At 40.3% G+C, this 27299-nt stretch overlaps 3 protein-coding genes and 1 long non-coding RNA gene across 4 annotated transcripts in view; 2 read left to right on the top strand and 2 right to left on the bottom strand.

The window, feature by feature from the left end:
- Positions 1-10977, bottom strand: part of coq6 (coenzyme Q6 monooxygenase) — a 12557-nt gene extending 1580 nt beyond the window's left edge. The window contains exons 1-9 of the mRNA XM_008335556.2: positions 10606-10977; positions 8937-9071; positions 7394-7452; positions 4986-5112; positions 3369-3499; positions 2413-2520; positions 2136-2198; positions 1940-2047; positions 864-1066 (exon numbers count right to left, since the gene is read on the bottom strand). Coding sequence (XP_008333778.1) covers positions 864-1066; positions 1940-2047; positions 2136-2198; positions 2413-2520; positions 3369-3499; positions 4986-5112; positions 7394-7452; positions 8937-9071; positions 10606-10807 — 1136 coding nt within the window. The 5' untranslated portion in view covers positions 10808-10977. The remainder of the gene's footprint in view (positions 1-863; positions 1067-1939; positions 2048-2135; positions 2199-2412; positions 2521-3368; positions 3500-4985; positions 5113-7393; positions 7453-8936; positions 9072-10605) is intronic.
- A 91-nt stretch (positions 10978-11068) lies between these two features.
- Positions 11069-18752, top strand: fam161b (FAM161 centrosomal protein B). Its single transcript, XM_025057656.1, has 9 exons — positions 11069-11242; positions 13564-13781; positions 13864-14378; positions 14835-15148; positions 16777-16895; positions 16973-17140; positions 17242-17341; positions 17416-17591; positions 17828-18752. Exons 1-9 carry the CDS (start codon positions 11207-11209, stop codon positions 17907-17909), a joined length of 1728 nt encoding a protein of 575 aa, XP_024913424.1. The 5' UTR covers positions 11069-11206; the 3' UTR covers positions 17910-18752.
- On the bottom strand, positions 14908-17101 carry LOC107989487 (uncharacterized). Its single transcript, XR_001761042.2, has 3 exons — positions 16965-17101; positions 16336-16405; positions 14908-15043 (listed from the first exon to the last, which is right to left on the bottom strand). It is a non-coding gene; the product is annotated as an uncharacterized LOC107989487 (long non-coding RNA).
- Positions 17828-25686, top strand: ngb (neuroglobin). The gene is made up of 5 exons (XM_008335461.3): positions 17828-17917; positions 22951-23157; positions 24330-24438; positions 24582-24701; positions 24798-25686. The coding sequence occupies exons 2-5, from the start codon at positions 23060-23062 to the stop codon at positions 24948-24950; spliced, it is 480 nt and encodes a 159-aa protein (XP_008333683.1). The 5' UTR covers positions 17828-17917; positions 22951-23059; the 3' UTR covers positions 24951-25686.
- The last annotated feature ends 1613 nt before the right edge of the window (positions 25687-27299 follow it).

Below are 27299 nucleotides of genomic sequence, written 5' to 3'. Positions count from 1 at the left end.
TTAAATACAGTGCAAACAACTTAGCAGTTATTCATGTAAATCATGTTCACAGTAAATAGCATCGTACACAGTTGGGAAAAAAATAGTTGAGAAAATAAGGCAGGTAAAATGGTCTCTCTGTCATTGGACAATATCTCAGGAAAGCACAGGTAAAAAAAATAACATTGATTTTCCAAGAAACTGTCTGCAAATTAGAACCGTGAGGACAGTGTTTATATCAAACTACTAAATACTGGGTCCCTGTCTGTTCATTCATGCCTGTGGGCGTTCAGAACAACTGTCGTGGACCAAAGTGGGTCGGTCTGAGGTGTGGGACTGCTGTGGCCCTGGGACACACTGTATATCACATCTCTGCTACTTTGCATTTGTAGTTAAGGCAGGTTTGAAACAATGTTGAGCTGTTGATAATATGTAAACAGAGCCACTGAGTAAATTGGTCTTTCACTTTCTAAATGATGTTTGGAATATGGGACTTTGATTAATTCTAATTGGAATAATCACTAAGGATGAGAGAACCAGGAAAAACACGGAGAGAGTCATCTGTTCTGTCAGTGACACCAAAGCCTCAACTTCAAATGAATGCACGTAGCTTCAAGACAGTGGAAGAAATCTAAAGGAGAAATCTGCTTAAAATAAAACAGTTACTGGAAGTAGGGAGACGGCCGTGTGTGTGAGTGACGGCACAAACACTAGTTTAAAACTGTTTTTTTTTTCACAATAACTCATTCAAACACACTCAAAGACACCCCTAGAAATAATTTTCTCCAATACTGCAGTTAGGACGACAGGGCTTAACTTGGCGAACCTTTTAAAATTCATAAATTTTCACATGACGTCCATTACTATCTGCACAACTGTCTCACCCAATCAGAGCCACCCGTTGCCGTACGTATTCCGAGGCGTGACCCATGCCCAGAGGGAACATGACCCGGGTTTTTGGGCCGATTCCTGCCACACTTGGAGGCAGCTGTCGGGGCGATCCAGCAGACGGCATGATGGCTGACAGGGCGCCACGGAACAGAGAGCCTGCCGTTTCAATCAGCTCCGACTGGTTTTCATTACTCCACTGGTGGTGAAAGCACAGACGGACAAGAAGAGACATTTTCCCAGAGAATGAAACATGGTCAGAAAAGAAAGAGAGGGAGAAAACAGACATTATCCCTTTGAGTGGACAAAGAAATTAGCTGACATAGGAGTAAAGCTGAACTCCAGGCCAGCGAAAGTGCTTTTCTTCCCCTCCCTAACTAACTGGTTTGGCCGGGCCTCAGCAGCAGGGCTAATTAAAAGAAGATGCCGGCCAGGCTATGCTGTTGAATTAGCTCTGTTTGAAAAACATTCCATGCAGTAACGGTCGACACTGGGTGACCACAGGTTTAATTAGCAAACCAGGCCTGAAACCAAACGTGACTCAACCGTGGTGACCCCGTCCATCAGCAGGCCCTGTAAAAATAGCCAGCTTGGGAAAACGGAGTTTCTCCAAACACAAAAAAAGTATAGGTATGTCATTTCCGCAGTGAGGTATTAGTATTGTATAAAGTCTGGGGCAAAACAATGACAAAACTGTTTTTGTGAGTCACTGAAAAACAGCCTGCAGTAACACGTGACCCAGCAGGACGCAGTGAACTGCACACGTAAGCAGGAATACTGCAAGAACAAAGTCATAAATGGGTGACTTCCTTTAAAGGTTAAGGAAAGTGGAAAGTGAACTAATTGTCATTGTGACACACCACACCACACAACCAAATGTGACCTCTGTTTTTAACCCATCACCAAAGTGAGCAGTGGGCAGCAGTGTGTGGGGACGGTGCCCTGCTCAGAGCACCTCAGTGGTAACTTGGCAGCTGGTGGACTCGAACCTGAAACCTTCCGGACCCAAGTCCGCTTCCTTAACCACTAAACCACCCCTTTTTTTTTTTTTAAAGGAAAAACCAAGACTTACAAAAGCTGAGTTTACGGCGTCCACAAAGCTCTCCTCGTCCAGCTCCAGCAGCTCCTCTGCCGTTTGATGGCTGGTTGACCACACCAGAGAGCTCTGAGTGTCCGACAGCTGCGGCCCACAGAGAAGGCAACTTTAATCAAACGTTCACGTGACAACACATCTCGCACTGCGGCTCGTTCAAATGTAAACATATTACCGGTAACATTGCGATGGGTCCTGTTGGGAGGAACCGCTGCCACGCCACATTGTTCTCCGTGGGCTGTGCGACACATAAATCAAATATTACTGTGAAATCTCTCGGTATTGTGTTGTAGGTCCATATTTCACTCACACATAAAAACAAGATGATTTAGGGGCTGCTGTTAGGTGGGCGTATTGTTCTCTGCCGGTTGACAGATTTGACAGCCGAACAAACCACAACAATTGTGAAAAGTGTTTCGGTGAAATGCATTCGTTCTTGGTAAAATGCTCACTTCGGATAAGTGCAGAACAGCAACAACAGCAGACTGATCATAATTCCAATTGACTGTTGGTATTCCCAGCTGTCGCCTCACCGTCGAGTTTGGGCCGTCAGCTCCAATCTGGAAGAAACAGATGGAAAAAAAAGAGAAAAATATCAGAAACACAGTTTGTTATAAACATGACTTTTTCTGTTGATGGCAGATGTTATGGGATCACAACCTGCATCTCTGCCTCATTCTGTTCCTTTCAACTGTTTTTTTTTTCAGTTTTAAGAGAAGAAAAAGAATGAGGTTCAGAGAGAGTGGAACCTTTTCAAGCTTCAAAAATGTTTAACAGGTTTTGATTCAAGTTTATTTGACCAAAGAAAAGAACAGCCTGACAGATAATAATGAAACTTGTTGGACACGCCGAGACACGTCGTAATTTATGAAAAAAAAATCTGAATATTTTGTAAAATATATCTATCCTCAAACTTATTAACACATTTGATGAGCCAAGAAAGAACTTTTTTTTCGTGTGGTCGACTTTTGGCTCATGAGTGGGGGAACGACTCCAGAAAATAAATCAATGAAACTGATAACATTTGTGCATCTTAAACTTTAACGTCTCCAAAGTAGGTGGTGCTAAGGCTCTGCAATACCATTTTATAAAAAGGTTTATTTACAGTCATTTTTCCTGGTATTATGTTACACAGACTACTATTTTTCTGGGTGGTGTACACTTTGGTGAGGACTGTGTATCCAAAATGCTCACCACATTTTGTTGAAGTTGAATACGATAAAACAAGAATCAACTGGTCCAAAACAAAATAAAAAATGTCAAAAACTTTATGTTGGTTGTAGCGTACGACTTTAAAGATGACTTTTTTTCCTGCCCATAAAATTTATCTCAGGCTCTGTGAGTTTCAGTGCATTTTCAGACCATGTGAATTGCAACTGTTCTAAAAAACCAAAAAAAACAAACTTACCAGTAGTTTTGTCTGAAGAACTTCTCCATTGGCTAACATGACCTGGACCCACGGGACGCAGTCAGCTGCTTGGTGGGGCATGGGCCACGTATACGTCTCCACCTTGGATCTGTACTTAACTTGTACATTATCTGTGACACATGGAAACAAAAATAATAACAAAAAATTGAACATTAAAATAACAGCTGATTGACTAAAAAAAGAAATAGATTTTGCCCTTAATATCATCCATGTACATGTACAGTATTATGCCAAACCAGTGCTTTGCAACTTAATAAGAGTCTGCAGCTGGAGCAGTGAAAGATCTCTAAAAACCACCTCATAAAAACACCACTGGTTTTCCTCTCTGGCCAATTCGAGTTGTCAAGGTTCACATCTGACAGTCTTCCTAATGGTGTGTTCCTGCCACATTTCCCTGACTAATAGTGTTTATCTACAAGCACCACTCTGCCACACGTCGCAGTGGCTGCCAGTTTGCATTTAAAACTCTACATCATCCAAAAATATCAGCAGCTGTCATCTCAGCAGATGAAAGACTCCTGAAATACGAGGGCTCGTGCCAATTGCAAGGAGGATCTGTCCACAGAGCAGCTACTGCAGCCCGAAAACGGATGTCAAATATGGCTTTTCATTGATTGGAGAGGAGGGTAACATTAAAAACAGCTGGCAGCCCATGTTTCATGTTCTGCATCTTGAGCGTTGCAGCACGCCTTCTAAAATGAGAGGAGAGAGCGAGGGGACAAATGGGAGGCACATGCGGGAAAAACGTGCAGCAACCACACATCCATAACTTGGTGCAAATTGTTGAAAACTGTTTGTAAATATGTCACGTTGACTGTCGCAAAGACCGGATTGCACTAGATTTATTTGAAAAAAGTGACAGAGAAATAGTCCCGTGTCAGCCGTGCAATTAGACACCGTTGGCCCGTCAGTGTCCTGTGAGGTGGCAGGGCATGGGGACACATGGCAACTTCAAACAGGGCTCTGGACTTTTTCATGTGTCCTCACAGGAAGCTGGAACTCTACAGTGACTTTTTATACAAACCATAGGGAGAACACAGACGAGTCAAAGAGTAAAATATGTTTTTGGTTCATCCTCTCTGGGACGGAGGACAAAACAAACACTTATTCAAGAACGTGATGGAATTAAAACGTGCTGGCATCGGATTCAGATACTATTAAAACAAACAACTGTGTATTTTAGAGTTTGTTTTTACACGTCAAATGTGTTGCAATTGATATGAACCCTGGTTCGTTTACCTGGTTAGTAAAGTTTACTTAAATGTGAGAAAATACAACCACACAAACCGTGGTGCAAACTAAGAGACTGTATCCAGACATTTGTGAAACGGTGGATCCTGATTGGCTTATGGAGAATGATTTGTTTAAGTAAAACCAATATACTATTTGTTGCAGCCTTTGAGGTCTGACTTTTGGTAAAGCTGTTCTCCACAAAGCATCAGTCACTGTTAATCAGAAATGTATCAGAACATTTACCTTTATATTTATCTTAATCCTTTAACTAGTTTTTATTGCATTTTAGGAAAATTCATCTCTAAAGAAAGGCAAGTTAAACAAACTACAAAAGTGAACACATCCTAAATCCTGAGTTCTCACCAGGCAGAGTGTCCAGCTGTTTCGTGAGCGCAGCCACCACCACATCGTTCTCTACGATGTACGCCATCTCGTCCTGCAGATTCTCCTTATCGAATGTGATCAGGGCGTCAGAGCAGGCGTCCCAAACCTAAATGAGAGAGCCATTATGAATGTGGTCTACGAGTCTATTCTTAAATACAACCACCTTTCCATTTATATAACTGGGCAGAGAAACGCTGCTTCAATAAGCAGAACACATCAAAGTTGGCAGAGGTTGGGTCCGACCTGAGGCCTAGTGGGTCATCAACACTCTTTAAGGTGGAGGAGCAAATAACAGTTTGTGATTCGGATGTGTGCGGATGTGTGCAAACATTATCTTGGAGGCCTAAATAACAAATAACATGTTTGTGATGAACATCAGAGCGTCCACAGCCCAGAGCAGCAGAGCAGAGTGAGATATAGTTTATAGCAGACTGTAATTCCAAATCTAGGTTAAACATGGGGGGTGAAAAGTGCTTGTACAAGCTTAAAGCTTTCCAAGTTGTAACTTTCATGACAGAACCCATGATTCTGCAGTAATACGCTGCTGCACACTGCTTTTTTCCAGCTTGCCAAAAAGTAGGGGGGTATGGCCTACAGAAAAACCACTAATGGCAGTGGCTTTGCAACTTGTGATAAGTGGTTGGGAAGAAAGATCCACTGAGACCAGCCCAAAAATCGTTTTGGTTTTGTTTAATGCCTGGTGAAATGATGCAGCTTTGGGGTTGAATGAGTTACTACTCTCTGTGTGTGAGATTTTAACACACGTCTTTGCAACTTGAGCAAATCTCAAATTTGTCTAGTGTGGGCTAAAATTTTTGGGGTTAAAAAAAAAACCAACTCACGATTATTTAACACGATTGGTCATTGACTCTGGAAACGCCTTGTCTTTAAAGCAGATGAGGACAAACAAATGTGATAGTTTACTTCACACCTTTCTGTTTAACTGACCTTTAAATAACTAAATGATAATATAATGTACAGTATATATATAAAAAAGTAAGTATTGACTAAAATCTACTTTCACCATGAAGCTAAATTCTGAGTTATATTTTTTCAAATTTCAGCTGATATTTTTGTATATTATTAATTCTATTATTTTGGTTAGTGGCAAATAAAACATTTGTTTAAAAACACATCTAAGAATGTTGATAAATATATATACAGTATATACACATATATAAATAAATATACCCACATACAATATATGTACATATATATGTATATATATTTACATATATAATATACAGTACATACATATATATGCATATATATAAACATATATTTCTAACTGTCTATGTCTATGTATATATTCTAAACATTTACGTAGACACTCAGATATAAGCATCCTATGTTGTTTGTTGGTTTCCAGGCTATAACACTGCATGGAAAGATTGTTATTTCGAGCCGAGCTGCAGCACATACTTTTGTGCTATGGCTGTGATGTATACGACTGAGATTCATGGGCAAACAAGCCAAAATAGTGGTAGCAGAGGGAAAGGTATAATGGGAGAGGTACACTACCATAATCACTGTAAGGCACAGCATGATGACATCTTAGGCCCAGAGAGAAACCCTGCGGTCCAGTGTTTGGTACACACTAACCACATCTTACAAGCGGGACCGAGCCTGCACCCACAGCCATAAAGCCGGTTAACTCTGCAGCAAACAACCACTCTCCTCGTCTTTCATCTTCTTCCCCTTGTTCACATGAATCTTCTTAATTAGAAGATGGTGAGGAAGGAGTACCAATTTGAGGAGGTGAAAAGTGATTTATCCTCCATTGAAAGGATGGCTTTAATAAATAAAACTCTCTAGGTCATGGAGGCTTCTGAACGTGCTCCGAACAAGCCAAGAGATGGCCCTTCTCCCTTTTTTCTTTATTTTTAAACTCCCCTTGTGTTCTTTGGCACCCAGTGAGCCACCGAGGCTGAGGAGTCACACAGAAGACTACAGTAAATTTGCCCAAGGGGATGAACAAAGTGCATGTTACGCGAAGCCACTGTTTGCCACTTAAATGTTAACAATTGCACACGGTATAGAATATGATACTGTATTGTGTGCACTTGATAATTAAGATAAATGAGTGGCTACAAGCTCGGAGTAATAGATTTTTCTCTCCGCAAATTGTATGGTGCATTGACTGATGGGCGACAGAAATACATACAGAATGCCAGTAAATTAGAAAGTATGAAGGACACATCCAGGAAAACTCCAGTTGTGTAACACAAGCATCTGAGAAGTTGTTCAGTGTTGCAGAAACGAGGAGTTTTTTTAAAGTTCTTTTCCTGGAAATTCTTTTTTTTAACCTTTGACTTTGCAGTGGTGGTTACTGTAGTATACAGTACTGTACAGACACGAAGGGCGTAGTGCACCAAGTATTTTCATACCTGCATTCTCTGATATGGTTTGACTCTCATTTGTAATATGTGCTCCCACGCTCCAATCCCTGTGTGTGAACAAACGTTACAAATTAGTAACATTATCACAAACACTTGTTCCACAAGTGGATGAATATTAAAAAAAAAAAATCCCTCAATGAATATGATGTAAATCACTGCAACCTTTCTTTTAAAAGCCCTTCAATGTTTTCATTGTTGTTTTCAATGAAACGATTAAAAAAAATGTTTTTCTGGTTCTGCTTTTCACTAAAAAACTCATTACATTTCAGATAACTGGACCAATTCTCTGAAGACTTTTAAGTTATCATCCAAGAGGTGTCTTCAGCTGAGGGCTGAGACCTCCAGGAATCAGCAAAATATTGTCTTCACCAATCAAAATTGTGGGCTATTTACAGTAATCTTTTTAATAATGTGTTTATATTTAGGGAAACAGGACAATGAAAATTTAAAAAGAAATGCTGTTTAATAAAGGTTCAAGTGAAATGACCAAGCTACAGATTTGAGCAATATTAGAAAAAGTACAGACTGTTCTGGAAAGAGCTTTTGTATATTTGACGGAATATGTATTTAATTAACAAGAAATTAAATCAATGTGTCCTATTATTAATACATCTGTACATTTCTTGTTGACTTATCACCTAAAATATATTCCAACATTTTACATACAATGACATTATTATAGTGCATTTTTTAGTTGTTGAACAACAAGTGTAAGAGAAAAAAGACATCAAACTTCAGGTCAGAGAGGATCCTCCTCAGCCTCAGTAACTGAATGAACTGTGTCTGATCTCCTGGCCCACACTCTTGCCAAGATGAAGAGCTATATTTAAAGTGGTGGGACTGGAGAGGTTGAATACGTCAAAGAGAGCAACATGCTGTACAGTAGCAGTGCTTTAATTTTATTTAAGAGAGAAAACAGTAAGCAGAAGATTTCACCACACTGAAAAAGGCTTCTGTCAGCTGTCTGCAAAACCTCACTGTGGGGAAAATATAAGAACTACAGAGAGAGACTCAGTGTTTTTAAAAATAATCTATGTATGTCTTTCTTCAATCCCTGCAGGTTTCTCAGCATTATGTTCAACTAAACGGGCCCATGATTAACACCTAGTAAGAAGTTAATTAAAACTAGGACAAATTAAACTGTTAGTTGTTTTAAGCATTTTGTCAACATCATTCAACATAATGCTTTTCATTTAGGAACAAATTGGAACAAATTACAGTTCCCACACTGCCGTGCGAGTCATGCTGCTCTTTTAAAAAATTGGAGCTTTCCCCAGAAACCTTATTACACAGCATTAGGTAAAGTGGACAAAATGGTCTGCTCTCATGATCTATGGAAGCTGAATAAAATACTGAAACAGCTTAATTTTTAAAAATGTATATAAATGTCCTTTCTTAAAAAAAAGAGTCTATAAAACGTTGGCAAAACTACAAAGATTCTAAACAATAAACAATGCAGAATTGTTTTGTACTGATCTAAATCCTTTAGTGATGATTGTTTGTGTTTGGCTGTGTTCAGTGGACACTGTACCGCTAAGCAGGGTGGCAGAACCGGGACTGATGGAGCTGACTCTAGTACTGTAGGAGGCCGGAACCGTGTCCATCACTTTCTTGTTGCCTGCTTCAAGCAGCAGAATCTTCTTGCCCTCCAGGTTTGGATCCATACCTTTCAGTAGATAAATACACATAACATAAAAATACGTCTCACCAAGCAAAGGTCTCACAAAGTTACCACAAAGATTTGTCAGTGTTGGTGAGCTTAGAAATATAAATATTTTGGTTTTGGAAATGAATGCTAAGGTAAAGAGAAGTAGATGTACATGTTCTTGTACGAGTCATCGTTACAGACAGGACCAAAGTAGAATGGAATTTAATACCATATTTACCACAATTTACTGTCATCATCACAATGCACTGCGGTGCACAAAACAGCTGTGCCCTCTAATATTTTCATGGCTGCTTTTGGTTTAATTACAGCTTCCATATTCACTGTGACATTGTCTCTCAAAGCCTTAACAATGGTAAAAATATTTGTTCCCTTAACAGGATGGATCAAATTTTTGGCCAAGGACTTGTGTTGACGTGTCTGACAACTGGCAGCAAACAAAGCATGCTTCTTGGAAAACTGACTTTTTAAATTTTTTAAAATGACAACGATGTTTTGTCTGAGGGTGGGGCACCTGCTGAAGGGGGCGGGGCATATATGGCTTAACCTTGGCCAGACCAACTGAAGCAATCCAAATAACAACACCGATGTTACAGGTGGCACAGAAGACAGAATGCATGATGGGTAATAACCAAAGGTGGGACCACGTCGTTGCTTTGCAAGTCACAAGTAAGTCTCAAGTCTTTGCACTCAAGTCCGAGTCAAGTCTCAAGCCAAGACAGGCAAAGTCCGAGTCAAGTCCAAGTCAAGACTGAAAAGTGTCAAGTCAAGTCCCAAGTCCTGCCGTTTCTGTTTCAAGTCCTTTCGAGTCCTTTTAAATAAAATAATAATATATTTACACAGATCACTTTGGGTTTTGGAGAAATTATCAAGACTTGTCGAGTCAAAGGGCTCAAGTCCAAGTGAAGTCACGAGTCATTGATGTTAAAGTCCAAGTCGAGTTGCAAGTCTCTTTACATTTTGTCAAGTCGAGTCTAAAGTAATCAAATTGATGACTCGAGTCTGACTCGAGGCCAAGTCATGCGACTCGAGTCCACACCTCTGGTAATAACATTTTTATGATGCATCTAAGACAGGTTAAAGGAATAATAAATTGATTCAGAATGGACAGAATGAAAAAGAACAAATCAAAAGAACCGCTAGGGTTTAGCGATGAAGTTAGAGAGGTGGGTCTATGATGGTTTGACAAGAAAATAGAGGAAGACATAAGAAAAAATCTCATGGGTGTAATGGAAGAGGCCACGTAGGTGGTTGTGGCAACTGGTGGAGGAAGAAAGTTGTAGCTCTAGTGATACCCTACATGCAATATTGCACATAAATGTTGCACACACTGTAACAATTATGTTTGACCTGTGGGAAAATATACCACGACAAACCACTGCAGTTATAACATGTGGTGTTTTCGACATCATAATACAGTGCAGCTGCACTATGTGCTGCAAATGTGATATCTAAATAAGCGGGACCCGAGTTATTTTTAAGTGCAGGGAGATTAACGGTGACATGAGGTCACATTATAGGAGCCAAAACTTACCTAGGGAACATGCCATTGCAGATCCAACCATTCCTCCCCCGGATATAATAACATCATAAACTTCAGTTTTGCCTGCTTCGTCTCCGTGTTCAGTACACACCAACCCCCGCCTGATGACTTTTACAGCTGATACACGCTTTTCTGTGACCAAGCTCCGGCTCAGTCCGTTCAAGGCCAGAGCCGCCTTGGTGAGTTTGTGCATTGTCCGCTATTTAGCCGCTCCTCACGAGAAACCAGCCGTGTAATTAAACACACGAAGGCAGTAAAGACGTGGGAACCTAAAACCTGTCATAAGAAAACCTCCAGAAAACTCTTTTCCCAGCCCGTGTCCTATCAAGAGCAACAGCTCACCCCGGTCATGTTGTGTTGTTAAAAGCCAGCGCTGAGGAGAAAAGTACTTCCGGGTTCGAAACCAATCACAGACGACGGCTTCCGCGTAGGCACTTCCGCTTTTGTCCACAGATAGCGCTAATGACGCCGAATCGAAGAGAGGCCATTCCGGGTCTCGCGGAGCCCTTTAAAGTTCTTTTCTCGGACAATTTCTTAATTTAGTCTTTTTTTCTCAAACTCGACAACACAGGACATATGTTTTAAATTTTAGATGGAGAAACGTCCACCTTCAAACGCAACTAGTGACGTAAGTTATTTGTAGTCTGTTTGTCACCGACATCAGCGGCCGTAGGTTTCCATAGCAACCGGTCTTATTTTCTCTTTTTTTTACACAAACGTAAGTAATGCTTACAGACATATACATCAGCGAATGCTGCCATGGTTACGGTAGTCATGAGCAGTTTCTTGTTCTTTGTTTTATCGATCAGTAAACATCTCGTAGGTACAACGCCACCACCTTCAGGGATGGAAGTCTGTGATGTAAAGAATAAAGAGGCAAAATTACAAATTATAGTTATTTATATTTCAGATTTTTTTGGCAGAAATAATCTGTATGCTCAACTAAAAGTATAAAATCTTTACTTATTTATCCAAACATTACCAATTCTTTTTATGTGTTGTTTACTAAAATTTATACCATGTGATTGTTTTGAATTATAAAAGCAGAAAGACAGTATCTTTTGGTGCAGGTATCTTCCAGAAAATACAAAATACATTGAAAAACATATTTGGAAATCAACCATGTATTTTATATATGTATTTCTTCATATATATTATTCTAACTGACATAACGTTCCCAAGGCGTACTATTCCATTCAGAACAAACAAGACTTATAATTGTGTAAACAATTGCATGAAAGATTCCACCTAAATTAAAAGTCATATGTATCGTACAATTTTTAGGCCTGTATATTTTTCATTTTCTCAACCACTCAGCTTTAATCTGTGTACAGTATGTGATATGTATCGAAACCACATGATTGCCCTGAGTCAGTAGTTTCTGCGTAGAATCAGCGGTGGTTTTGATATGTGCACGATAACTAGTTTTGATTAAAAAGCGTATTGAATTTCCAACTCTTTTGGCCATACAGTAGTGGCCTTTTCTTTAAGTGTTATGTAGTGATGCAACATTACAGATCAGCACTGCCATAAAACACCACAGACAAAGAAATCGTCCGTCATAAAGTTTGTTTTTCTAACCACAATCCAGCCAGTACTCATTTATGGGACCCTAGCAGTTACAAAATGGAGCTTAAAAGTTCCACCGATATTGGTTTGTCTGTAGATTTCACATGGGTCACATGAAAATGCCAATAAGTTTAGTTTAGTTTTTTAGTTTTTAAGACTGCATAGGGCAGGTGTTGACCACACATGGCCACATTATTTGTCCTGTTCGTGTGGCCCAAAGAAACCCATATGACCCATGAGAACAGAGTGGGAAAACTTTTATTTGCATTACAACATCTAAATAAAAACACACCACAACCACTACACACAATTTTGCCACTCCCTCACTTGAATGCAAGTGAAATGTAGAAGCAGAGAGAAGTGTTAAATCAATGTAAATGACTTCAGCTGGTACTGTGGTACTTGTGGTTAAATCAATGTAAATGACTTCAGCTGTTAGTGCAGTACTGTGGTACTTGTACTCTGATTAACTAAGGGGCTTAGCATACAATCGTACAGGGCCTTGTGTTAATTGATGTTAATATTTAATTCTTATTCAATGTCACAGATTAAAACTGCAACTTCATTAATTCCAGGAAACTCAGTGTTATAAGTATTATTGCAATATTTTGTCAATATTCTACCGTGCAGATTTTTTTAACAATTAACAATCAACATGCAGATATTCATGGCATTGGTTCATTTTATTTTTGTTTTATTTCTTCTTGAGTGATCACAAATGTAGATCCCTCTGTTCCAGTTTTAGTAACCTGATGTTAAGTATGTCACAGCATTGTGTGTTTACTATGCTGACAGTTTTCCTACAACAAACTCGTTATATATTGTTGTGCTGATCGTATCGCAATATATTGTATCATTGTCCCTATATCGTGATATGTATCATATTGCCAGATTCTTTCCAAAAACACACCGATAGTTAGAAATATGGTGAGTAGATTGCAAATACCAAATGTAACCACAAAGAATATAAACTCTTGCAACCCATGGCTTTACTGTAGTACAGTTTGTTAAATAATAAGTATCAAGTACAAGTAGTATGTTCAGGTTGTTTGAGGATCTCTAATCCTCATGAATGTTTTCACTACTTTGTTGTTACTGGCAGAATAAATGTAAAAGAATCCTGTTACTGCAAGGAATGAAGATTAAAGGATGAAAGGGCCATCAATGTGGCCAACTAATATTTTAGAAACTATTCCAGAAAAAAGAATTGAGATAAACACAGTGTTGGAACTGCATAGACGTCAACTGCTTTTAAGCACAACTACGAATCATACAGAAGCTAGCTAATTTTACAGGTGTCTAATGTCACTAATTTGACACAGTTAAAAATAATTACTTGTATAAATTGCTTTCCTCTCTGGGTTTCTTTGTCTTTGACAGGCAAACATGTCACAGATAAAGGTCTTTCTGGAAGATGAATTCCGCACAGAGTTAATAATGCAGCAGCGGCACCTGAAGAACCTGAGCCGGACGCTCAGCCAACAGCTGCAGGAGACAGGGAAGAGGCAGAAGGAGAAGTTGGTGGAGTTGGAGAAGAAGATTATTCTGTCAACACATGCACAACAGGAGCCTAGTTTTAAAAAGCAGCTGAACCATAAGTAAGAACGTATGGGTTTTTTTTTTCTTTTTTAAAATCAATGATAACGTCAACTGCACTTTCTAAAACATTTTGTTTTTCAGAACTGTAGTAAAGAGGAGGTCGTTCTCAGATCACCACAGACCGAGAGAGAAACTCAATTCACCTTCTTCAGCCTGTTTAACTTCAAAAAAGTTGAAACGTAGCACAGTGGGGACGTCCAAGCAGTCGGCCACGGAGACGCAGCAGTGTGAACGTGTTTCGTTGTTAAAAACAACGCAAACACACCAAGAGGAGAATGCTGTGGCTGAATGTCAGAGGAAGTTTACTGCTCTTCCTGTTCCCAGCCATGTTACCCGGCCTCTCTTTCAAGAGATGAAGGAGTTGAAAGACAAAGAGAGGAAGGAGTGTCAAGAGCAGAGGAAGACTTTTCTGCTTTCTTTGCAAAAACCTTTTAGTTTCCAAGTGAGGGAAAACGGGAAAATGGAGAAGCTGGTAGCCAAAATGAACCGACTCACTCAGGAAGAGACAGACAAGGCAGCTTCTGTCAAGAAAAGTGTGCAAAATAAATCAACATTCATCAAAATGGAAAAAGACTCACAAGACCGTGACCAGGAAGGTTTGTTGTCATTTTTTATACACAAAAACAGTTTTATTATTTAAAACAAGTAATAAGTTAAACATGAGAAATGTTGTCACTGATCCATTACATCAGTGAATCTCAACCTATTGCCCAGAGGCTGATAGGGATTGTCAGGTGTAATGTCGAAAGTGTTTCAATTTCACCTGTCTATGCTGCAGTGATGGGCAGAACACTAAATATTCTTCCACTAGGTGGTAGCAGATAGCTATGAGAACTAAAGTTGTTTTTAAAAATAATCTTTGTGTCTTTCTTCAATTCCTGGGGGTTAACAGCATTGTGTTCAACTAAATAGGCTCATGTTTAAAACTTAGTAAGAACATTGCAAGAAAATTTACACTAGGAAACTAGGAAAAAACTGCACTACATAAATATTTTTGATTGCAAAATAAGTGACCTTAGCTCACCTGCTCTTTTGACCACAACTTTGTCCAGCCCAGCAAGAGGTCTGCAGGCCAGTACAGGATCAGAAGTCTGTTCAAAAGGGGATGCCTGTTGTGTGCTCCAGCCCAAAACATCGTGCTGCCGACCGCACCAAGAAAGAGAAGCTTGGATTCCTGGACGAGCAGCCAAGTTTCCACCCAAGAATCAATCAGCAGGTCCCTGATTTCGACAGGTTACACAAGGCCCTGCAGACTGAGGTGCTGAGGAACAGTCAGAGCAAAGAAGGGACAAAATGTCAGCCCTTCTACCTCAGAACATCAGCTCTGCCTCAACGGCAAAAAATAATCAGCCCGGAAACGTCACAGGTAAAACGTAGATCAACTGTGTCATGTTGCATTGCACTTGTAATGATATTTCAGGAGCTGTAGTTAAATTCCCATGTGTTGAAAACGGTCTGATTTTCTCTTTGTTTCAAAATTTTTCAGTAATGATGATTTCTGCCCTGGAAAAAATTTTTTTTTACAATGACTATGTAATGAGACATGTGGGTCTCCAAAGAACCAGATCCAGATGGCTTTACATTATAGTCCTGCTTTAGTTTTTTTACACCTACAGTACCCTGTTTGATGGATGGTTAAAGACACACCCACCCACCACTTTTTCGTGTTGGTCTCCGCCTTCTTAAGGGCAGGAAACCACTAGACGTTTCAACAGTCATCTGAAATGTTAAAAAAGGAGCCAACACAGCTGTTTACTCCCCAGTTCTGCTGAGTGTAGAATGGTCCATCCTGTATTCCTGTGGTCCCCCAAATAGTCAAGAATGTTTATTTCAAAAAACGTGACAAAGGAATTTGACCAGGTCACATCTGACTGTTTCCCATTTGGTTTGATGATAGAGATTTATTGTAGGGTTTCTTTTCTTCAATGTGTGTTATTTCTGAGGCCCTTCAGACCACTGCCCTCAGATGTGGAGCTGTAAATCTATTTCAAATGTGTACAGTAAGCCACGCTGACAGAAGAATGATTCTCATACTTACAATCGTTGTATTTCAGTCTTTCTGCACCTCAAAGGTTTAAATCCCTTATGTCTTGAGTTAAATGTAGAAGATTCTCACGGTAGGCTTTGAATAACAGTTTTGATAAATAAAAACGTTTGTGCTAAGCTGTTAACGAAAGGGGGGCATTAATTTATAAATACAATTATAATTTTCCTCATTTTAAAATCCATCTTTGTAGTAATACTGCATACTACTGTAGTACTGTAGTATGAACTGCACTGGCTCTTGTTTAAATTTAATTTTCAATTGCTTTAGCTTAACAAAACCTGTTCAATATTATAAGATATAAAAATAACATAAAATAATATATAATATTTAAAAAGAATCCAGAATTATATAATATAAAAAGAACAATAAAAGTTGCAGTACCGGTTTTTCTAATTCCAATTGTTTCTGATTTTTCATTTTCATTTTTTTTTCAATGTCAAACTCCAACCATGTGGCTTGTTTATTTAATTTTAAATATAATTTTTAAACACTCTCCGTCACGTTACCAAATCAGGAACCATCCCTTTAGAAACCTGACGTTTTCTCTGATGTATAGTTTGGTTTCTCGTCCCGCTCCTGAGGAGACACAGAGAGTAAGAGGTGAATGATAGCACCAGCAACAAACAGAAAGATGACATCACTCCAAGTGGCGGCTTTGGCAGTAGCAACATGTAGTTATGTGGATTCACCACGTTCTCATGGTGATAAATGGGGTTTTCTATAAATTTCAGCACTATTTTTTCACTATATGTGTGGTCTTAATTGTCCTTAAGGTTTAAAGTGAATTAAAGTGATTGTCAACTGGTGGCTCGTGGGCAGTCCAGTCCCCAAGGTGTCTATGCAGAGAAATTCTGACATGTAAAGTTGGAGACCCTTGATTTATGCCATATGTCAATGAAGCTAAATTAAGAGAGAGATTTTAACAATTGTTTGTCCTATATTGACAGGAACCAAAGATAAGTCACCTCAACAGAAGTAGATCACTGGGGGCCTTGACGTCACTGTCCACAGACACACTGCCCACCTACATCACCGATGCTGCGAGGAGGCGCAGCATGGCCATCAGGTGAACTGGAATACTGGACTCTTACACTTGTGGCACATTAGAGTTACTTACACACTCAATGATCTTTACCTTGACAGAAAATCACAGGAGTTGCGGCACAGTAAGGAGCAGGAGAGTGAAGACTGGTTTAAGAAGTACCAGCTGAGGTCCCAGGCCATGAGGAGAAACGTCGGCCTCCACGCCAAGTCGTTGGACTCCAACCACGGCCTGAAAAAAGGGTTTAAAGAAAAACTCAGGAAACATATGTGAGTACTGGTAAACTGAGAGCATATATTTTCTGCAACATTACAGCCTTTACAACACAATAAAAACACAACAGTAAACTCCAAACTGCTGTGACATGAAGGATGGCTGACCAACAACGGATGAGGGAGTACAGCAAAGAGCTGCAGGAGATGAAGACGCGAGTCAGCGAACGGCCTTTTCTGTTTGAGCAGCTGAAACAGGTACGCGGCGCTAATCTGTCTCTGTCGTACTGTGAACGGAGGCGCGCAAATAATCGCCGGTTTTTAATTGGCAGAAAAATGCTAGGGCTCTGGCCGAGCAAACCTACAGGAACACACTGAAGAAAGCTGGCGTTACGGAGCGGTTTGTTGAAGAAAAGGGAGCAGCGGTCGAAGAGTCGCCCATGTCGTCCGGTCTTGAGGGCGACAGTGACGACAATGACCTCAGCAATGATAATTACATTCAGAGCAGGTATGCGTAGATTTTTCTTTAGCAGGTCTTGTTCATGCACTATGTAATCCCACTGTGTCCGGTAAAATATGAATAGCACAGCAGCTGTAGGGCCAAGGACTTCATGTGGTTTGTTCATATTATATTACATAATTTTCCTGAGCTTGCCCTGCCATCTTTGGGCATAAGCTGTAGCCAAGTTAAAGTTCGAGGTAATTATAATATAGCAATTTTCTAACCACACATGTCTGATTTAGGGAAGAAAATGTAGACGACGGAGAGAAAATTGAAGATGTGGACGAGGAGAGCGTGAAGTCCAGAGGGGAAGAAATGCCATGATCAAAGAGGTTCGTGCGGCACGGATTTTCTTTCTTTTTTCTTTTTTTGCGGCCACTCCGCCAGAAAACAACACTGTCTTCGAAAATGATTCATGTCACAGTTAACTATGAGCACTAAACATGTGATCGTTTGTGATGTGTAAGTAGAAATTACGAAATGACAAAACAGTTGAACTCTGACATCCACAGATGCTGATTACGGCCGGAGGAAAATAAAAAGTTTATGGCACAGCATTATTAAGTAGTATTTTTCATAGTTTGGGTTCAGAACACACACACATTCAGGTTTCGTGCAGCTATTCCTGTCAGGATTCTACACTGACTACTATTCATTTTGCATGAAAAGCCCAAACAGAACCTTCGTACTCTAACCCTAACAACTATTCACATCTTTATTACACTTTCACCAGAGCCTCAGAAGTGAGATTGTGTTTCATAAGGACCAGGATTTTTGTCGCCATTTGAACTGCTGGTCTGAAGAAGGAATTATAGTCGGCGGGTATTTTTTTAAACATATTGAATTCAGAAAAAGAAACCACTCTTTGCATGTAACCAGTGAAATACCCAAGTGATGACACCACAGCAGTAGGCATCACTTGGTTGTCCCTCCAGGTGGCGAATGAGTTTTGGTGCTTGCTCAACTCCAGTCCTCTGACTTCAGGCCTGATGCTCTAAGCCAGTCATGTCCAACATCCGACCCAGGGCCCAATTCTGAGCCATGGTTAAATTTGTACTCACAGCTTCTGTCATAAAATGCATCACTTGTGGCTAGCCAACTAGAGCATTGTTTCCCAAAGACTGAGTCGGGACCCTTAGGTGGGTCGCAAGAGTTTTTTTTTTTGGGTCCTCTCGCATCATGTTAAACTTAAACTTAAACTTATCTTTATTACCCAGGGTCGCAAAAGTTTGTGACTCTTAAAATATAAATGGGTCCCCAGAAAAAAAAGTTTGGGAAACACTGGGCTAGAGTATTCAGTAAATACAAACAAATTACGTCTTTCTGAATTATATTCGCTAATTTTTTTATCTCTAAATGTAAATTGAATTTCCATAAAATAGTTCATTTGTATTTCATTTCAATAGATCGCAGAATGTGAGGCAAAACGTGAACAGTTGGCCATCACGCATGTTCACCTCATCAAATATGGCCGCCTTTTAAAATTTTTTTTGCAGACCACTGATTTAAGCACGAAATGGAAAAAAACAAATGCAATAAATATATAAATAATATTGGGACATACTGTAATGATCAGCTGTTGCCCGGGAAACCACTTTGCACGATGCCCCGAAGCAATTTACAAAGACTAAAGTCTAAAACTATACCCCCCCGAACACAAACTGTGTTTAACTACCATACCTAAGCTGGTGTGTTAGATTGGACCAATGGGCCGGCCTTGGCCGCCCACATGCATTAGTGAGCCTTGGTCATTTATGACTCTGGTTCACTGGTTTTCCTTCTTTAGAACTCTTTTGATAGACACTGACCACTGCAGACATGGAACAACCCGTAAGACCTGCTCTGACCCAGTCCTCCGGCCATCGCAATTTGGCCCACGTCAAACTCATATTTTCATACTGTACTTTCCATTTTTTTCCCTAAACTTGAATATTCACTTGCTGACTAAAATATAATCAGCAGGTGGGATGACATAGAGATAATCAATGCTATTTAATGGCTGTACGGCAGGCATGGGCAAACTTAGGCCCGGGGGCCGGATGTGGCCTGTTTAGCTTTTTAATCCGGCCCACCAAACTTTTCCATTATTTATATTATCATTATACATCTGCCTTTTCCCTGCAATAACCACGTTTCACCAATAGATGTCACAGAAAGTGATAAAAGCATTTCAGCATCTTAGCATTTATGCATGACTTTTACACGAACGCTCCATCTATCTGCTCCTAACCCGGCCAATCGTAGACCGCCGGTCCAAAAGTTTCCCACGCCTGGTCTATGGTATATCTAGCCTCCTTTAGTGTCACCAAACATTATTATTTCAGTGTCAATTTCACTCTAATTTCCTAATCATCCATTTTTACATCACATCCATCTTGACATCCAAAATAACTCTTTAAATCAAGTATCAAATTATGGAAAGGTCCTCGAAAGGTAAGGAAAAAAACAACAGTTGTACCACAAACACAGACACAATGAGGACACCACCTACTGCCAGGGTTTTTGGTCTTTCACCAAAGATCAGATCTGGAATTGCCACATGAGATGGAATGAAATGTATTTATAGTGTGAGATAAACTGGATCTGACTTCTCTCTTCAAAGCACTTGACTTGGTTCAGTAAAAAAAAAAAAAAATTCCAATAAATTTGTACATTATTCTTGGCCACATCGCCAACCCTCTGACATTGGCTCGTTTCAGATAGCTGGGTTAAAGATTTTTGTGCAGCCGCACAGCCGCTTAAACAAACAGCCCTGGCTGTGTGACTGCGTTCACACAGAGTGGCCCAGTGGTTTGCTCCAAGCCCACAGACCCACATCAGATACTCTTGTTCTTGCACATTTGCTCTTTACTTGCGCTTTGACAGCTGACTACCCAAAGTCGGAGAGATCATTTTAACTTACAAACCACATTGTAAAGTCTGGATATGTCTATAATCACCATCAAAAGGATTTCATGTAGACGGTTACATGGCATATGGTTGCCTTTTGTAGGCTAGTGGGTCATACGTTGAGGGCTGCCTTTAAACTGATGCCTTTATTTACATTAGGTTAAAATTCAATTTCAAATCACTGCGGTTTTGCCTGAAGTGACCTTCTGAGAAAGAGTGGTGTTCCGAAATGTATCATAGAGATAATATGCGACATGGCAATACATACAATTTTGTGATAATGACAGAGAAAATGTTGCTTCTGCAGTTTAACCAAGACCTGAAAATATGTACGTACGAACATCTCTGTGGTTGTCACAGCAGATCTCCTGCTGTCATCGTCTACTGTTACACCGCCTTTTCCTTCAAGTTGGAACGACCAAAATCGAACGGCAATTTTGAGTAAAGAAAAACTTGTTTTTACAGTAATATTTTTATCAGGTTTCCAGTAAAGATTTGTTTAGAATTTGATTTTTCTTTGCTTTCAAAATATTATTGAAAATTTAAAAAGGGACTAAAATGAAACACAGTTCAGTGGTTTACAAAGAAATAAATTGACCATGGCAGAAACTTGAGAGACTGTCATCCCTTATACGGTAATCATACCGTAAACCCATCTGCCACTTCGACTGCACAACTCACCACTATTTTATTGTCCTGAATTATAATTATAATTATCTGATTTCTATCCTATCTTTCACAAATGATCACGCCCACATGAACACCGTACCACTGTCCTGTCTTTGTTCATGTTCTGCACCACCCTCAAGTACTTCTTTGCCGTTTCTGACTTCCTCATACTTTACAATTCCTCCTTCCTCTACCCTTTCACATGTTTTCTTACCGTCCCGAAATACACAGCGCAGCATCTTGTGACCTCTTTACTTTTCCGATCACACTTGGAGACTTTCTTCCCTGCTTGCAGCTCTTGTTCCGTCACCCCTGACACTCGTCTCCACCGACTCCACCCTGCCCGTAACCTGTCTTTCACCTCTTTTCGGTGATCCGCATAATTGGTTTGGCACAGGTTATTTGTTGGATGCCCTCGCTGACTTCACTCCCTGGGTTTATTTTAGCCTCCAACTGGCACAAGGACGACTTGTGGCTGAGCTTTGCATAATTGCGATGATGGTAATTGCAATAGATGCTAAAAATGTTATTATAGAGGATTTCCCAGTAGATCTCAAAACACGGCGTGACAAAGCTTCAAGGGCTTCATCCTGTCAGGTTGTCATGGGAACGCTGTATCTCTCCCCACTCTGTGTTTTAGTCCCCCGGGAGAAAGCCGCACGCCCCCTACTCCTCCGGCACTTGGCTGAAAACAGATCCAACCTGTCGTAACATCCAAGCGGGAACTTGCATCCCGAAAATGTGTGAAGCAGCCGGCGCCTGTAACATCCGTTTAAACAAACTACAGCACCTTATATGAGCGCGGTGGCTGAGGACCAGGAACAAACACTTCTTATTTGGATTAATGAGAGGCTGTGCTCTGGGCCACCAAATGTTATGATCATGCTGTCGGAGGTGTGGCTTTCCTTACAGTATGAACAATATAATTTCACCAAGGTGGCGTGTTCGGGTCTCTTATTATTCCAGCCACCGTGCAATGTTAAAATTCCCACACGTTTAATTTTGTAAATGCACAGTTTGTCGGCTGCCAACGACACACCCTGAAATAGATGATAAAGGCCTTAAACCAACTCCCCCCGCCCCCCCTTAAAACACGTACAATTACGCTGTGTGAAATGCTCACGTTGTGGTTATTGTGTTGTTCAATTTAATGACTTGTTGCTCAGAGTTCACTTGATTATAAAGTGAAAGTGCGAGTGCCAAGAATGTGCTTCCAGTGCAGTTTCTGCAGCTTTGAGTGCACTCGCCTCTGGTGTGTTGTGGTCCCTGATTCACCTGCAGGAGGAGCTGCAGCATCTCTGGAGCAGAAGAGAGAGACATTCCACTTTTCTCCTTCAGTGGAACGGACAAAATCCCCTGTACTGGAGAGAGATAGAGAGACGGGGACAGATAAAGAGGGTGAGAGAGAGAGAGAGAGAGAGAGCAAGAGAGAGAGAGAGTGGGAGAGAGGAAAACAGAGAGGGGGGAGAGAGAGCAGCCAGTGTGACAGATTAGAGCAGAACTTGTCTCCCTGACTGCACTGAGGGCTGAGGAAAGAGAGCAAGTGCACCAAAGTGTCAGGCAAGGCTGCACACAATCTCACTCACTCACTCACTCACTAACAGACCCCTCGTCCTGGCCGCACCAGAGGAAGTTCAGATTGAAGACTGACCTGCAGAAGGTAAGTCTCAAACTGCGGGAACCACATCTCCTGCAGCCCATGTCACCCGTCCCCATGTCACCCGTCCCTCCCCCATTCATGTCTGAAACATCGTTAGAAAATCACCTCCGTGTTGCACATCACTTGCCGCTCCACTTTGTCTTCCAGATTGACTCAAGTGTTATGGCTGTCCTCCCCCTGAGGCGTCTTGTCCTGTAGAGGAGCTGCGCGTTTCTGATCCACAAAGACCCGTGTCGTACCGTCAGCCCGAGGGAGGATGGAGGAGCTGTCAGGGAAGGAGAAGGAGCTGATACGAGGCAGCTGGGAGAGCCTGGGCAAGAACAAAGTTCCTCACGGTCTCGTCATGTTCTCCAGGTAACGTCCCACACATCGAGCATCTGTCGGAGTCAGAGACAGAAAAGTGTCAGAGACAGAATCTTCCTGTAACAGGTGTGCAGATGGAATCATACTAAATCCTTGGTCGCACACTTTTACCATTCAGCCACCGACGGCTTGACTTGTTGCCTGGCGACAGACCTCATCAATCTACATTTTACATTTACATTTAAATAGCAGGAGTCAAAGTCTGACACAGAATGTTTTTTTGATTTTTTTTTATATTATTACTGTTGAGTCCATTTGCCAATATGTAAATGCAGAAAAGATTATGATTTTTAATCATAACTGAGCATCTGTGCCAATAATATTATTCAGCATTAATGAGCTGATGTGCTCAGATGAACTGAGGCTCATGTCGGTGATCAATTTTTAACACAAAAGTACAACAAAATGTAGTTCTTGTTTAATAAAAAATACAAATATTATATTATATTTTTGTATTATATTTTAATAAAAAATAAAAATTAAGAAAATAATGATTTTTAACATCTAGTCACAGACCTAAAAAGGCCCCCGCACCGGGAGTTTGCCCTGATCTAAAAGATAGAATCACTACATAAAAAACTCAGTTAATGTTTCAACTGTCACTTGTAAAATTTTCCAGAACTTTCCAAAACTTAAAAACTGCTTTAAGCCAGACAAAAGTATGTTGAAAGCAAGTGGGAGAAAATAGCCTGGAAAAGGAAAGGAGAGGCAAGAACCCAAAGAACACTGGCCTCCACATGGAGCCGGGAGGTTAATACTGTGGAATGATGGGCATTCAGTATGAAAGAACAGATGAAAGATTAAAGAAAACAAACAAACAAACAAAACCAAGTCAAACAAACAAACAAACAAAAAACCTAAGCGGTCATCAACCAAACTGAGAAAATGACCTCGCAAAGATTTGGGTATTAAAAAAAATTATCGGACAACATTTTTTTCCTGGCAGTCAGGAGGCTAAGTGAAAATTATCTAAATGACTGCATTTGTAGTTCAGCAAAATATATGACGAGGACGCAGTAGATTTGACTTTGTTATATCTGAGTCTGTAATCTGTATAAAAATATTTGCGCATAAAAACTTGACAAGTACTTGTAGTAAATGATTGGTGCAGTACACGGTGTGTGCGTACAACTGTTCAATACTGTGGTGTTTGTGTGTGGCAGATTGTTTGAACTGGACCCCGCGCTCGTCAGTCTTTTCCACTACAGTCCAAACTGTGGCTCCACTCAGGACTGCCTGTCCAGCCCTGAGTTTCTGGAACATGTCACCAAGGTGAGGCGGCTTCACCACAATGACCGCTACAATCACACAGTCACCAAGGTGAGGCGGCTTCACCACAGTGACCGCTACAATCACACACACCTCACACTTTTTTGTTTTGTCCTGTATTGTTTTTCTTATATTTACTCCACCAGGTAATGCTGGTGATCGACGCGGCGGTCAGCCACCTGGACGACCTTCACTCTTTGGAGGACTTTCTGTTCAACCTTGGCAAGAAGCACCAGGCGGTCGGAGTCAACACGCAGTCATTCGCAGTAGGATCCTGCGTCTCCTCTTAAAACTTTCAAAACTCAGTTTCGCAGGTGGATGATCTGTGACCAGGCTTGACTTTTCTTTTTTCATTTCTGCAGGTGGTGGGTGAGTCCCTCCTCTACATGCTACAGTGCAGCCTGGGACAGGCCTATACTGGGCCGCTGCGTCAGGCCTGGCTCAACATGTACAGCATCGTGGTGGCCGCCATGAGCCGAGGGTGGAGCCAGAATGGCGAGGACAAGGCCGACTGAGGCGCTCAGCGGGGGCCGCTGAGCAATTGCTCTGAAATCGCTCGGCTTGGTTGCCAAGGAATGAGGTTGTGTAACTTGGCCGCCGTGCATTTACTCTGAGAGCGGGGGTCATGTTTGTTACAGAATGTACAGAGAGCGCACCTGGAGCAGAGTTGATTTTCTTTGCTGTGGATGTTCAGCAGACACAGGTGACGGTGCGAAGGGTCAGTGCGTCTGAGCTCCAGACACTGAGAAACAGGACAACAGCGTAGTCTTCGTGTTTTCAGTGGCTTTGATATATTTACTCAAACGTGAACACCAGTGACTGTAGTGAACTTTGTGCCGTATCTAAAAGAGTTCCAAACAGTAGATGTTACACTGTATTTAAGCATCAGACACTACTTCAACTGTGACGATTGCTGTGTCCAGCCGGCAGCTGTTTATCAACCTGGAACACAGTGATATTTAAATGTAAATGTTTGAATTTAGGACAAAAACAATGAAGAGAAAAACACAGTGATTACAATCATTACTGTGTTTTTTAAATGTTGTTTATTATTGCACTTTGTTACACCTCTGTGTTAACCTACATTGAACTAGTTCGTAATATTTTAACATGACAAGAACTGTTATAAAACAATAGCTTTTCTTCTGTCCATAACGACTGTTAAGACATAGATGTACACCTATTTCTGATGGTGTATGATGCTCTCTCTCTCTCTCTCTCTCTCCCGCACTCCCTCTCCTGCAGAGGTTGTGAGTACTCTCTCTCTCTCTCTCTCCCTCTCCTGCAGAGGTTGTGAGTTTTTTTCAGTAGACTTTAGCCGACTGTTAACCTCTGACTTTTAGACTGTTACGCGTCCTCTAGAGCACAGAAGCGACAGCAGTGAGGAGCGAGTCTGACTGTTCTGTCCTGCACCTCTCAGTATGCAGTTGTTATCGGCGTACAGTAATATTTTTCGTGTACCGTGAATGTCCATTTCAGTAGTCGCTCTGTTGTTGTGGTTACGGCCCAAGTGTTGTTTCCACCTCGAGACGAGCAGTGAGGTGTTAAAATATATATATAAAAAATCTTAAAACTAAATTTTCTCAGAAATAAGTACATTTTATTTAGAAAACAAAAATCCTCTAAATTAATAATTAATTTCTGCCCCTCTATGTATATTAAATTATTAAAGGAAATATATTACATATATTAAAATAAATATATATTAAATGTAATATTTATTAAAAAGTCCTTAAAAGTTGATGTTCTCAAAAAAAATTTAAAATTGGCAAAACTTCACTGAAGGCCAGTTTACGGGCCACATTAAGCCCCCGGGCCATACTTTGGATCTCACTACTTCATAATATTGACTTACTTGGAGGGAACAAATAACACTGACACTGTGTGATGATACAATCATATATTCAATAATATATTGTGTGCGTGTTTCTTCTTCTTGCTGTTCTCTCAGCTGTTCTTTACGTCATATTTGCCAAGTAACTTAGCAGCCCTGCGCCACGTATTAGATAATAACAGCACACGACTTTAAATCCCAGCTGCTGATATGTGGTTACAATTGCTTTATTCTGAGTTTACATTTTAAAAAGTTTATTTTTATATTCTGAAATGTTGGTAATGTGTATTGATTTTTAAATATCAAATGTGATGTAAAGGATGTGATCCAGACATATATATATATATATATATATATATATATATATATATATATATATATATATATATATATATATACAGTATATATTTGTGTTGATGCCTATATAAGAAAATTCTAGATGCAGGATATATTTAAACTATATATTGGAAGAAATATTATTACCTCTTAATTAGGGATGTCCGATATTAACATTTTGCCGATATTGTCTGAACACTTAATGTCCAATTCCGATATCAACCAATACCTATATAGGCCTGGTAATATTTATTTATTTATCTGTAAAAAAGCACTGTATGAGTATAAGATTAATTAAATGAGCTGCAGTGCTGCCATCTAGTGGCTTTCACTTTAATATACAGTCGTTTATCCCCAAAACTGTTTTTAGTGCACACATCATTTGGCGAAACCTAGGCATTGCATTATCGAGTTTTCATTATCTGAGGAAAAAAATGATAACGATTCTGACAGATATTACATAAGATGCTAATATTGGCCGATATTATCGGACATCCCTCCTCTTAATATGTAGTTCTTACAAATACACACGAAAGAGAGATTTAAAAATTAATGGAGGTATTTAAATCCTGTGTACTGTGTACCGTTCAGTGTGAGCCCACAGGTATGATGTTTGTCAAATGATTGTGTAGTGGTGTGTATTTTTATATTGCCTCTTTTCTTAGTATCAGTACTCAGCCTCATGCAGGATGTT

The sequence above is a fragment of the Cynoglossus semilaevis genome, chromosome 1, assembly GCF_000523025.1.
Source record: "Cynoglossus semilaevis isolate Cse_v1.0 chromosome 1, Cse_v1.0, whole genome shotgun sequence".
Classification (NCBI taxonomy): domain Eukaryota; kingdom Metazoa; phylum Chordata; class Actinopteri; order Pleuronectiformes; family Cynoglossidae; genus Cynoglossus; species Cynoglossus semilaevis.
This window is presented reverse-complemented; position numbering and strand designations above follow the sequence as displayed.